We start from the raw sequence: 14,764 nt of genomic DNA, 5'->3' as shown, positions 1-14,764 counted from the left end.
ACCATGAACACTTCCTTCGAGCATGACTGGAGTTCCTTCCACATACTTCGATGGCTCTCTCTCCAAGATTACCGGTACAAGCTGCGTCCTCCCTACCGATAAATCCTCAGCCCAATCACAAATACCTTTTGATACGACATCCCTATGATCGTATCTTCCATTAATAAACGTTGGTGTGGTGGTGGGTCAAATATTTTTCGGGAGTCAAGAAATACTGTATGCACTTGATCGCCTTGAGCCATAACTTTCAGGATCTCACGTGAGGAAAGTGCGAACTTGGTTTAGTACGACCGATGTTTTCCGAATTCATTAAGCAGCGGTTCTTATAAATTCTGAACTGTCAGTGGGATTTCGTACTTTTTCCTAATACAAACGACATTGGCCTATAATACTCAAATCTGACAGTTGTGGAGGCCAGGGAAAGTGTTATTTCATAGAGATGCTCTCCAAACCCGCAATGGAGATTTACGAGCATGTCAGTGGGGGCATTATTATTCTGAAAGAGACAATGATTGTCTGGGAGCAGTTCTGGCGCCGTTGAATGCGCGCAGGCAGCTAAAATCGTTTCGTACTATTCTCTCTTTCTTCGAGTGAGACGTAGGACACATTTGAGAACACGTTACACACAACAGTCCAAATTCCAACGTGAACGTCTTGCTTTTGCTGTACCTGTCTCACCTTTTTCATTGAGCCTCATTTCTACATGGCTGTCAGCAGTCATTTTCTTTGCAGGTGCTTTTTCATCGGTGATAACAATTCTCTTAAATGTATTCGTCACCTCATCACTAATAATTTCATCTCCTGTTGTGAGATTGGGCGGAGTTTTGTTGGATTTTCAGTCGCTGTTACGAGTTAGAAGTTTGCAAGATAACAAAAAATGGTGGAAAGTGAATGGTAAAACTGTTGCAAACGCACTGGTGACTGATACTAGGCCTACATATTTCGAAGGAATTTACTGGGGCGAGTAATGAACTGCAGTCACACTTTCGTTAGATCTATTACCGTAACTTAGTGCATTCCTGCCTGGGTGTGGCATCTTTATGGCGTCTTTCTTCAAACTGATTTTGAATTGATGGGTCTGTCTGTTAAACGGAACAGGATGCTATTTCAGTTGGCGAATGTTTTTCCTCAACATAGTTATCTAATGTAATATCGAGCTCATGAAGTCTACGTTCAATCCATAAAGAACTCTCATGGTACAATATTTGGCTGGCGGGGGAGCGAAAGGAGGCAACGTCAGTGGCTTACAAGTTAAATGTGCGATAACTGAAAAATATATCTCTGGGTTTGAGGTACTTAGATGAGGATATGCCTAAATAACTACTGAGCTAGATAACCGAATTTCTGAATCAGTAGACGTTGTTGCTCGTTCGACGCTCAGACATTACACGTTTCCTGTCTGACCATTACCAACATTGGAGCTAAAACTGTGATGCTCTGTGTTGTGTGCAATGACATGTAGTGGCTATTGTTGGGTATTGGATGTCACATTTTATTTTAGTGTGCTGTGTTCAGTATGTTCACAAGTAACAGATTGTTTATGTCAGAGTATTAGCTCTGGTGAATGTAACTTCGCCTTCTTGTACTCTGTTAGAGTGATAAATAGGAAGCGAAGGGACGTTTGTAAAGGTTCAGATAATTTATTTTAGGAATCTTGTACCTAAAAGTATGTATTCACGAGAAATTGGAGGTTTTACTTGAGTGTCTGTCTGTCTGAGAAATTTCAATCTTGAAATGTTTATCGTGGTATTCCGAGTTTGCAAAATAGTAACTCTTCTAACCTTTTCCGGGGTAAGATTTTTTTGTAGCTGACAGTAAAGACACTACGGTATCTTCACTTAAAATTCGTAAGTTCTACAGTGAGAGTTCAGGATGAAATTGTGAATATTTGTCAATCACCTGAACATAGCTCCATAAAGAGCTACTGTACATGCATTCCTTCATCATTTAATTTTGTTGTGGCCTTTAGCCTAAAGACTGTTCTTATAGGCTACAGCGCCCCACATAGTCTCTTATTTGCAAGCCTCTTAAACTATGTAAAACTATTACAACCTACATCCATTAGTATTCGCTTATTGTATTTAAGCCTCGGTTTTCCTCTAAAATTTTAATCCTTCCACACTGTTGTGGTTGGCAGGAGAGCCAACCGTGTAGTAAAAGGAGGCCGAAATGCACACGTTCTAGCTCACGCAGGCTGGCGTGACGTCTGGAACATGACAAGGGAATTAGAATTGAGAAAAACGGACGTAGCTGGTGGAATACTTGACTTTAATCCATTCATGGAGAACGTCGCTCTTTATGGTACATGATTCACAATATCAATAGTACGGATACTGGCGCCTTGCTAGGTCGTAGCAAATAACGTAGCTGAAGGCTATGCTAACTATCGTCTCGGCAAATGAGAGCGTAGAAGTCAGTGAACCATCGCTAGCAAAGTCGGCTGTACAACTGGGACGAGTGCTAGGAAGTCTCTAGACCGGCCGTGTGGCGGCGCTCGGTCTGCAATCACTGATAGTGGCGACACGCGGGTCCGACGTATACTACCGGACCGCGGCCGATTTAAAGGCTACCACCTAGCAAGTGTGGTGTCTGTCGGTGACACCACACACACTATCCTCCATTATCAAATTGCCAATTCGTTGGTGCCTCAGGATGCACCCTATCAACTCAACCCTTCTTATTCCAATTGTGCCAAAGTTACAAATTGGACCCTCTCCCCCCCCCCCCCCTCCCGAACCTGCCCCCCCCCCCCCCCCCCCCCGCCGTCCCACTGAAACCTTGCTTGTATTCACAAACTGATCTGTAGTGCAGCCTGAGGGCTAGGTTAGGTTTGAAGGTGACAAATTGGTTATGAGTTCATGCAGGCAATGTATGTGAAGGGAGAAAATCTGGTAGTGGTACAGATTGACTGGTAAAGAAGTCTAATGTTTATGCCCATCCCATATTTAAAAAAGCAAGGGGCGCCGAATGCATAACTTTTGTCTCGAGTTGTGCAGAAAGTTTCTTTTTCCCACAAATTTACTCAGTATGGTACTTCATTAGTTATGTGATCAATGTACAGATTGAATGAAACTGGGTATAGACTACAAAACTGTCACACTCCCTCTGTAACGACTGCCTTTCTTTTGCTTACTTTGACTGTTATAACTCCAATCTGGTTTTGTGCCCAAGTTGTAGATAAACTTTCGTTCCCAGTATTTTATTTCTGACACCTTCAGAATCACAAAGTGTGTGTGTGTGTTCATTGCCAAAAGCTTTTCATGCTACTACAGATACTGTAAACATAGGTTACCTGTCTTCAACCAATCTTCTTAGATTAGTCAGTGGGACAGTATTGCCTTGTGTTCCTACATTTCTCAAGAATCCAAACGATCTTTCACGAGATCAGTTATTACCAGAATTATCTCATTCTTTTGTAAAAATCTGTGTCAGTATTTTGCAACCATTACCTATTAAATTGATTAAACAATAATATTCACACCCTTCAGAACCTGCCTTCTTTGGAATTGGAATCACTACATAATCCATGAAGTCAGAGAGTATTTTGGTTATCCCACATATCTTGCATGATAAAATAGTTTTCTCATAGCTGCCTGTCCCAAGAATCTCAGTAATTCTGACTGAATGTCGTCCACTCCAGGGACCTTGTTTTGACTTGGGTCTTTCAGTGGACTATCAATTTTCTCACAATAACTTACATCTTGCATGTTGTCTTCATCTACTTCATCCTCACTTTCTATAACATTGTATTCAGTTTCATCTCCCTTGTATAGTCCTTCTAAATATGTATTCCAGCTTTCAGTTTCTCGTTCCTTGCTTTGTACATCTGCCATTTGAGCTCTTGACAATCATGTGCCCATTTCTGTTTTCTCCAAAGGCAACCTTAATTTGCAGGTGGTGTTCTATCTTTTCTCTAATTGTGTGTGCTTTTGCAGCCTTGCATTTGTCCTTGAACTGTTCCTTTATAGCCATTTTGCATTTTCAGTCAGCCTCAATTTTTAAGTGTTTGCATTCTATTTCACATATTTCATTTTCTGCATTTTTATATTTTTTCCTATCGTCAATTAAATTCAGTATCTCCCATTTTATCTAAGGATTTCTAATAGCCGTTGTCTTTTTTGTTATTTAATCGTCTGCTGCCTTCACTATTTTGTCTCTCAAAGCAAACCATTTGCTTCTTTTCTATTCCTTTCCCTTTTTCAGCCAGTCATTGCTTAATGCTCCCTTTCAAATCCTCATCAGTTTAGTTCTTTCCTATTTATCTAGGTCCCATCTCATTAATTACCCATCTTTCACCAATTTCTTCAGTTTTAATGTGCAATTAATAACCAATAATCTATAGTCAGAGTCCTTGTCTGCCTCTGGAAATGTTTTGCAGTTTAAAATCTATCCAAAACATTCCACTGTCTCCAGGTCTCTTTCATTTACCCACATTCCTATTTTCTTACCCATTATCTATGTTTGAGTTTGTATTTAAAGCTGTGCACTCACCTGACCAGAATCACTGTGCTTCCTGCTGCCCAACTTTGCTAATTCCCACTTTAACTTGAACCAATCACTCTAGCTAACTGGTTAAGGGATCTAACACTCTCCACTCCAACCCTTAGAGTGCTATCCAGTCAAGGATCTAACATTCCACATCCCAACCCTTGGGATGCCAAGGTGGTTGTTTATTTTATTTCGTTTATTTATTAATTTTTTTCCTGGTGACAACATCCTCCTGAGTAGTCCTCACCCGGAGATCTGATTGGAAGACTATTTTGCCTCTGGAAACTTTTACCTAAGTGGCTGTCATTATCATTAAGACTTACAATAGAGCTGCATGGTTTCAGGAAAAGTAAAGGTTTTGATTACACTTGATTTCAACCATTTGCAGTACGAAAATAACGAGGCATGTTGGGTAATGATACGAGGCCAGATCAGTCAGTCATCCAGATTGTTGCCGCTGCAACTACTGAAAAAACCTGCTGCTCCTTTCAGGAACCACGGAGTTGTCTGGCCTCTCCAACGATACTCCTCTGTTGTGGTGTATCATTGAAACAAACAAGCCATACCACCTTGGGAAGGTAATAGTTCATAGTGGGGTTGGGAGAGGAGGAGGAGGAGGGGAACAAACTGTCATTCCACAAGTGAATGAAATAAGAAGAAATGTAAGTATATGACCATTTGCGACTATTAAAACACCAAGATGCAAATACAAATGATTATTCAACAGTAAATTACCTTTGATGTTGAGAATACAGTTTGGTGTTAAGCCGCCAGTTGCTGTGAGCTAAACTTCTAAATATCATCGCACAGAATCAAAGAGAATCTGGATATTGGCTTTTGGAACATACTCCAAAAAAGTTTTCATGGAGCCTACAAAGCACAATTAATGGACTCTAGAGTCACCTCAGTTTGCGAAAGGAACTGGAACTACTTTTTTTAAAGTGACTTAAGCAGTGGCTTATCCATAAATGCCTGTATAACTTGGAGCTAACGTGAATTACAATGTAAGCAACACTCCTCTCCTAGCAATAAGGTGTTGTACTAAGCTGTATGTAAGAGTAATTTTCCACATTTGAGTCAATTATTACATCATACTGTGTGAGTATAATGATTGTAGTGAAAATTGTGTCTGATGTGTCTCAGATCTGGCTCAAGGAGCATAAGTGCAGTGCTTGTTATAACACAAATCTTTGATCATACAAGATGAGTGAATGTCATGCTTGTTCTTGTCTCTAAATTCTTAACATAACTGATCATTGAGCTCCACAACTGTAGACAGTGGAAACACTGCCACAGTGAGACCTACAAATCAGGTGTACAAAAGGTTTTATTCATCATTAGTAGACCATTGAAAAGATGTAGGACAGTAAGTGCACTTAAAATCTACGTGAAGACTGAGGTTAAAAAGTTATTTATTTGTGCTAGTGATTGACATAAATCACAGTAAAATTAACAGAGGGTGAAGTTCCTTAAAACACAAATCAAATTTCAAAATGATTGGCGCTGTGGGGAGGTATCAAGAAATATGGAAGACTGTATGAAAAAAGTGTATGGGCAGCTTGCAAAATGAAAGTTAATGATAGAACAAGATGCCACAAATTATAGCCAAATCAAGCAATACAAGTTGCATTCCAAAGTAAGCCAGTAACAGGTGTTTAAAATACAGATCATACTACCACAATCGGTGACACTTGTATTTCTCCAAATCGACTAGCATGCACCAATCAGCAGCAGATGGTGGCCACAAATGATTCCCTGTCAGTGACAGCCCTGAGACCAATGTCTCTCTGTTCCAAGCTGTTGCCACTATGGTAGACAATAATATTGCTTATTTCAGGGGAAGGGGGAGGGAGGGTGGGCCACGGAAATACCACTCTTGGCGTGCAAAATTCGTTAATAAAGGTGAGGATGGTGTCAGCATGGAGCAGTGTTTCTTCAATTGGTCAGGCCCCTCACACCAAGTGCAGTGGTGGGGTGGCTTAATTTGATTGGAAAACAAAAATTTTGGAGTGAAAGCAACCATTATTCTCATGCTAGCCACACACAGTGCTGTGACTTCTCAGCTCTTGAGGTTCGTGCAGAATGGCAAAAATGTCAAATTAAGCTGCTCTCAAGGGACTGGTGTAGAGGCATGTCACCCCCTGCCCACAGCTAGGCCAAGGCATCAGCTCTGTCTACAATAGCATGAAGCAGGCAGGAGCATTACTTTCATGAAAACTGCTTGTCTCCTTGAGGAGGCACACCTCTTCTAATGAGATTCACTAACTGTTTTTCTGCTGAGAACAGGGCCCTGAGACCACTCCATCGGTTCACTGTCCCATCGTGAGAAACACAAAGCTTTTCTCCCAAGCACATGGGTGTAGTATTCATAATGAATTAAACAGTACCACACAGCAACATGTGACGGTAATGTCATAGTAGAATAGTGTAAAAAAGTTTGCACAAATAGTGCTGTAACTTTACTACGGGATAATACAGATCTAGATGTACATGTGATGTGTATTCCCATAGTATGCTCAGTTTTTCCATGGTGACCTTAAATCATACCCCATCAATTTTGCAATCCATTAAATTTATCCTTGGTCAGTAGTTCAGTTCATGTTTCTTCTTAAGCAAATAATTTTACACTTCTTCGTACTATCTTCTCAACTAATTTCGTGTGTGTGTGTGTGTGTGTGTGTGTGTGTGTGTGTGTGTGTGTGTGTATTTTAGTGCCTTTATCATCTTGTAATGCTACAATAGGAGTGCAATTATATAAAGTCAGAGTAATGTCAGGAACAAACACAATTTTTTTTTTTTATGTTAAGCTTTCTGAAATGCTAATCTTCCAAATGGATCTCTACACTTGACCCCTATTCTTTTCTTTTATGAGACTTTGTTTTTGTTCAGGTCCTCCTCTCAGAGCTCAACTGCATGCAAGTAGACATCCTAGCAGTAACAACAGTGATAGTAACAATCGAGAATCATCATTAGATGATTCAGGGGTAGTTGATGACCATGAAGAGGATGTTACATCTGAAGATGTTGCTCAGATGCCAAATGTTACACAAGTGAGTATTTCATTAAACATTTTTCTAGCACATAACAATTAGTATTAATTTTTTTAAGTTTAAGATGTGGTTTGAAGTGCAATATATTTCCATAAATGCTGAACTAGTTATCATATCTGAAATTAATAATTATTTGATCAACTGGAAGATCCTGGCATTAGACTCATATTCGTTACCATTTATGGGCACTACATTGGATTTCTTGTAGGGAGATTCTCACATTTATGCAGAATAACACACCGTGAAAGTCACATACTGGATTAAATTTAGAGGGACACACATACAGGGAAACTGAACTTCAAGAAACTGTACATAGAGTCATAAGTTTACTTAACCTAAATATAATTCCAAAATCTCAGTATTTTGTGTATATTTTATATGTTCAAAAATATGCACTATTGCTATTGACACAGCTGTGATGATTGATAAATAAGCATCATTTTGTCTCTCATCAAAGAGTGAAATTTCTTTATACAGTGACTATGCTAACTGGCAGTGAAAATCGTAACAGTCAACAATTTTTTTTTTTTTAATGTATAAAATAGTGGCTGTTTTACTTTGTCAAAAAAATTAGGAAAGTAACACAGGAAATGTTTTCACTAAAACATACTACCAAGAGAGGGATAATATGCTATGGAAGTACAGTAGAACCTCTGTTATCTACCTTTGATTAACCTACTCCTCGGATTATCTGACTGTCCATCTGCACTTCACACTGAACAGTGTGCCAGCATTACCAATCGATTTTACTCCTGTAACAACATGTCCAACACTTTGAGTCAAGCTCCTTCAGAAACATAAACATGTCAGGACTTCCTGATTATTACAAAGCTAAAAATAGTGCTTGGGTAAATGATACAGTAATTTGTTTAAAGAACAGTTTATTGATGCATTTGTTCTGACTGTTAAAAAATACTTGAAATCAAAAAATCTACCACTATATGCAATTGTACTGCTAGAAAACACCACAAGCCACCCCTCTGGGTGTTAACTTCAAAAAGGTGACATAAAAGCTATGTTTTTGCCCCCTCCACCGTGTGACTTCAATAATGCAACCAGTGGACAAGGGTGTATTGAGTCTTTAAAACAACATTACAGGAGGAAATATGCCAGCGTTTTGTTAAAGAAAACAGCAGAGAGTTGTGATCCTTTTGAGGCAATGAAAAGTGTCAACATAAAAGATACAATTTACACAGTTGCTAAAGCTTGGGGAGTACTTAAGAAAATCACTCTATAAAAATCATGGAAGGATTGTCCTAGCCTAAACCAAGAGCATGAACTTCCAGCAACAAATGAGTCATCCACTGCAGATTTAGTCACAAATTTTCAAGCTCCCCAGAATGATATCAAGCCTGCTGATGGAGAAGAATGGCTTGCAGAAGATGACATTTCTGCTGTCACCAATGAAGAACTTGTAGATGATCAGATCATTGATCTGGTTTTGCAACAGTACAGGTATAGTGTTGAGCAAGAAGAGTCAGATGATGAAGAATAGGAAGAAGACCAAAGATCAGCCACTTTGCACCAAAGAATGCATTCAAGATTGTCCTCAGATCCTTGGAACAATAGCCAACCACTACTTCTATGGGCATATTGTGGGGAATGAAGCGGTGTCAAGGAGTGTGGCAAAGTCAAGATTGGAGAAATAGGAAAAAAAATACACTTTTAAATAGATTTTCAGTGCAAAAAGTTTTCTGTTTTTCTTTCTCTTTATTAGAAACATATGTTTTTTTACTTAATACTATCCCACCTTTTTAGCTTTCTGACCACCATTTGGTCTTGAAACTGACAGTTAATTGAGGTTCTACTGCACAGGCCAAAGAGAATAGTGGAAAGTAGAAAGTGTGTATTTGGTATGAATATATTCAGTTAACAAGAAATATATTGCCATTGATGCACAGCTTTAGCCAAGTAGCTCTTCCTTTTGTGTCTTGTGCCAATCACATTATTTCTTCCTCTTTCTTCCAGTTCCTGAAGAAGAAAACTTTTAAAGAAATGTCTAGTTTCACTGTTTCATCTTGCTTTAATTTCAACCATTGACATGAATTACTGTTCAGTCTCATGTGGCTTGCACATACTTTACTTCACTAAAGTATTTTGTTGATTCCTAAGAAGACAAGAAACAATTCATTATTTTTTTTCTACCAAGCACAGTGTGTACACTACACTTTTCAGCTTTTGTAAAATTGCATTACAATTTTTATGTAGTTTCATATTAGTCACTATCCTACATTAATATGAATAATTTTCAGAGAGCTGAACCTGTGACAATTTCTTTGAGTCCAAAAGAAGTTAGAGTGATAAAATGTAATGGTGTCAGCCCAGGCCATGGCCCAAGGAATCACTTGTATACACTTCCGCCAGATTACCTCTCACACATTGTGGTTCTTGGTAAGTGAAATGAAAACAAACTAAAAACTGGAATTTGTTATACTGTAATGCATATTTTCTGTAAAAAAATGTTTTCAGCATAGTAGAATGAATTAAAAGTTTGTGACTAACGTATATTAACCAGCTTTTTTTTTTTTTTTTTTTTTTACAGTTTCGCTAATTAAATGTAATCATGAAAGTTATTTTATGATAAATTTAAGGATAATAAAATAAGAATATTATTCTTTTTGTTTTTGTTATTTACATTATACTTTCTCATTCACTCAGGCCATTTTTAATTATGTAATAACTATCGATAAGGTACAGTGTAAAACACTAGAAGTGGACTTCAAACCTTGTCTTTGAATTTCAAAAGGTTTCCATGAAGTCTGAAGGAAAGAAAGCTCAGGTATTGATGTAATTTCAATGGAACCCTAACAAACATCAAACCTAAGGCCAGAATTAAAATGTATGTTACTCAGTAAATTTAGTTGCAATCAGGAATGAATGTAATGATGCATATAAAGAATGCAAGGCAGGGAGATGTGAAAATTATTGCACAGTCAGTCTAGTACCACATGTATCAGAAATAGTGACAAGTTCATTACTGAAGAATGGAAGGAGAGACTGAAATAAATTGAGAGGGCTAGTTTAAGTTTGGGAGAAATACACATTTGAGAAACAGTTTTGGTACTGCTATTATGAGGGCTATTTGGAAAATAAGGGACAATCTGTCATGAAACAGAAACTACAGTGAAAATCAAAACTGTTTTATTTTTGACAGTTAGCTACAACTTCCAGCTAATTCTCTACTTAGACATCACTCCAACTAAGACATCTGTTGTACGGACATTCCAATACCCTCATCATAGAAGATAGCCTCCTGTTGCTTCCTACAATTTTCTACACTGGACTGCAGCTAGCTGCCTTTGCCCAAATGTTGTCTTCATTTGAAAAGAGATGAAAATCAGAGGGAACCAAGTCTGGACTACGTGGTGGGTGATCAAACGCTTCCATTCAAAGTGCTGAAGGACCATCCTCATTGCTCTGTTGTTTAGACGTATTTACATGCTGGCTGTGCACTCACAATTGAGAAGAATGACGTGATGCTATCTACAGACATACTAGAGACACTGCCCAACACATCCGTCCGAAGTTTCATTGAACTTTTGTTGTGATTTCCATTTCATGACTGGTCAATCCTTACTTCCTGAATATCTCTCATAATAACAGAGTCTTTACAAAAAACAAATATACAGACAATGCTTTTATAGCTTTGGAGAGAACATTCAATGGAATGGAATATGATGTTTTTCATTTTAGGCAGTGTGATATCAACTACAGTGACAGCAGGGTAACCCATTCTCTTTATGTGAAGCCGACTGGTAAAGGCCGAATTGGCAATATGGTACAAGAGTCAGCAATTAGTATAGATGTAAGGCAGGTTTGGTCATTGTCACCACTGATATTCAATTTCTATACTGAAGAGGTAATAAGGGATCTAAAAGATTATTTCAATCTGGGCACTGTTGTTCACATATAGAATTGTGCTAAATGCTTAGCAAAACAGAAAATATACTGTTTGATGGCTTTAATGTACACATAAACAAAAAGAATACTAAGGAAATGGTGTACATGGCAGGTGGATTTGCTGGATGGCTGATCATTAAACTCTGACAATAATATATTGAAGAGTGGAATGGACTTTACTATCTTGGAATTAGAATAGAAAAATAAAGGTTTAAGAATAACATAGCAGCATGGATTGCACCAGTGAAAGGGCTTTCTATTAATACAAACACCTACTAACATTCAAAAATATAAACCATGAGACTTGTTAACACATTCCAATTTAAGTTGTGCTTCAAGTTCTATGGTACAAATGATATGAGAAAATGCCTTACTCTTGCCCAACTACATTTTCTTTGCAAGCAAAACAGGCTAGCACAGGATAAAGAACTGGTTTACAGAAATTGCAGAGTATTTGGACATAGGTTTTAGTGCAATTAGTTTGGCAAATGTACTATTTGTGTTAACTATGTAATTCTGCAGAAGTATTTGATGCTGAAATTGACCAACACATTGATTTATTTGGCACAGTCATATACAATAAGTGAAATAGTTCACAATCTGTCCATGCTGAGTCAGAAGTTCACTAGAGCCCAAAACAGAACAAAATAGTTAACCATTTATCCAAAGCCAAGTCATTATACACAATAGAAATGTCCTCCAGTGTAGTGTTCTGGTACATATCTTTAGGGGTGCAACAGGCAACAATTGAAATGCATAAGTAGCAATAGTAACTATTTGTTTATTAACTAGGAAACAGAGCTGAATAACCATTTCTCAGGACCAGCATCCATAACTGCAAACTGAAAAGTCAATTGCTCACAGTGGCAAGGTCCATGAAGAGCTGTAGTCAGTGCTGAGCCATAGGGTACTAACGATGATTAGTGAAGGAATCCAGAGAGGCATAGGCTCATCAATGGTTGAGACAAAAGTCCCATGAAGGGCTGAGCTTGAGCGCGTGTAAGGTGCAGATCCAGTGTGGCAATGCACTCAAAGGCAGCTGACAAATGTCCAGTGAAATATTGCTCTGGAGAGTAGCTGTTGGAAGTCCAGCAAGTATCAAACAGCAAGTGCTCATGATGAGGGTGTAGACAATTCCATTTGATGGGCTGCAGGTGTGACCGGGGTTGAGCCCGGAGTGTGCACTGGCTACAGAGTAGTCAAATGTTGATCTGAATACCCTTCTGCAGCATTTCATGGCACACGTGATTTTGCAGAAGCAAACTGGTGCTCTTGGTTGCAGCAGTCTGTATTGCAATATTTTTTGAGTATCACATCAGCAATGCTGGTGCCACCCAGTGCAAGGAAAGTTGTGTGAGGCTTGATTGAAAACAGCCTGGTGAGTTGTGTTGATATCTGCAATCTCCCAGATTAGAGTTACTAGAAGTAGTGCTTGTGGTGTACCTGTGTCACACAACTGTAAGAGTGGTAACCATGCCACAAGGTAGCAACCCAGTGTATACAATAATATCTAAGTCCATAGGCAAGACAGGTTTCCTCAGTTCATTCAAGCAAAGTCACTAGCTCCTTGATGATGTGAAGTTTCATAGCTGGCACTTGTCCCTATATACTGCCCACACACCATAGTTGATGGCTCCTCTTAACATGTTGCGAGAGTGCTTCCTAGGGTAGACTGTATCTTGCGAGCACCTCCTAGCTCAGTGTGTCAGTGATGGTGATGTGTTCAAGTCGATGTCTGCATCAGAGCCTGAGTTATTGTTAGGTTTGCGTACAAGATCTACCATTACTGAAACCAAAATGTGTGCCAGCAAATAAATGTATTAAATAGTAGAACTCTATATTTCTTTAGTGTTTGCATTTTTCAGTGGCATTAGTATGGACAACATTTCCCATATCATCTGACACCATGAGTTCAAAAGAATTTTTCCAGTCTTTTTCACCAAAAATCTTAAGAAGTTTTGGTCATATGTAAAACAAGTAAGTGAACTGAAATCATCATGTATTCAGGCTCTCAGTCACCATACCAGAATCGAAACAGAAGATTACAGAGAGAAGGGTGAAATACCAAGTCAGTCTTCTGTTATTGTTTCACTGCAGGAGAATGTAATGCAGTCCCTCCTTTCAAATGTCATATGAAAGCTGACATTGTACATATTAAATTAGGAAATAAACTAAAATGACCAAACAGTGGAATGACATAAGTATCTCATGAGAATACTTGTGATAATCTACAGAGATTGAGTGAAAGAACTTGCTCCCCTTTTAGCAAATGTTTACTGTATGTTGCTGGAACAATTACGCATACCAAGCGATTGAGAAGAAGTTCACCTCATTCTTGCTTTAAACAAGGCTCATAAAACAGGCGAACCTAATTATAGGTATATTATTGACATCAATCTGTTGTAGAATTATATAACTTTTTTGTGATTATGCACTATGACCTTTCTTGAGACTAAAACCTCCTCTTTGAAAATCAACATGTTGTTGTTGTTGTTGTTGTTGTTGTTGTTGTTGTTGTTGTCTTGTCTTCAGTCCTGAGACTGGTTTGATGCAGCTCTCCATGCTACTCTATCCTGTGCAAGCTTCTTCATCTCCCAGTACCTACTGCAACCTACATCCTTCTGAATCTGCTTAGTGTATTCATCTCTTGGTCTCCCTCTACGATTTTTACCCTCCACGCTGCCCTCCAATGCTAAATTTGTGATCCCTTGATGCCTCAAAACATGTCCTACCAACTGATCCCTTCTTCTAGACTTCTCCCCAATCCTATTCAATACCTCCTCATTAGTTACATGATCTATCCATCTTATCTTCAGCATTCTTCTGTAGCACCACGTTTTGAAAGCTTCTATTCTCTTCTTGTCCAAACTATTTATCGTCCATGTTTCACTTCCATACGTGGCTACACTCCAAACAAATACTTTCAGAAACGACTTCCTGATACATAAATCTATATTTGATGTTAACAAATTTCTCTTCTTCAGAAACGCTTTCCTTGCCATTGCCAGTCTACATTTTATATCCTCTCTACTTCGACCATCATCAGTTACTTTACTTCCTAAATAGCAAAACACCTTTACCACTTTGAGTGTCTCATTTCCTAATCTAATTCCCTCAGCATCACCCGATTTAATTTGACTACATTCCATTATCCTCATTTTGCCTTTGTTGATGTTCATCTTATATCCTCCTTTCAAGACACTGTCCATTCCGTTCAACTGTTCTTCCAAGTCCTTTGCTGTCTCTGACAGAATTACAATGTCACTGGTGCACCTCAAAGTTTTTACTTCTTCTCCATGAATTTTAATACCTACTCCAAGTTTTTC

The 14,764-nt window shown here is 38.5% G+C and overlaps 1 protein-coding gene across 1 annotated transcript in view; it reads left to right on the top strand.

The window, feature by feature from the left end:
* LOC126273220 (sodium channel protein 60E-like) overlaps positions 1–14,764 on the top strand; it is a 295,045-nt gene that overhangs the window by 95,170 nt on the left and 185,111 nt on the right. The window contains exons 9-10 of the mRNA XM_049976764.1: positions 7,378–7,538; positions 9,791–9,929. Coding sequence (XP_049832721.1) covers positions 7,378–7,538; positions 9,791–9,929 — 300 coding nt within the window. The remainder of the gene's footprint in view (positions 1–7,377; positions 7,539–9,790; positions 9,930–14,764) is intronic.

Source organism: Schistocerca gregaria, chromosome 5 (assembly GCF_023897955.1).
Source record: "Schistocerca gregaria isolate iqSchGreg1 chromosome 5, iqSchGreg1.2, whole genome shotgun sequence".
NCBI lineage: Eukaryota > Metazoa > Arthropoda > Insecta > Orthoptera > Acrididae > Schistocerca > Schistocerca gregaria.
Note: the sequence above shows the minus strand (reverse complement) of the source record. Positions and strands in the feature narration are given on the sequence as shown.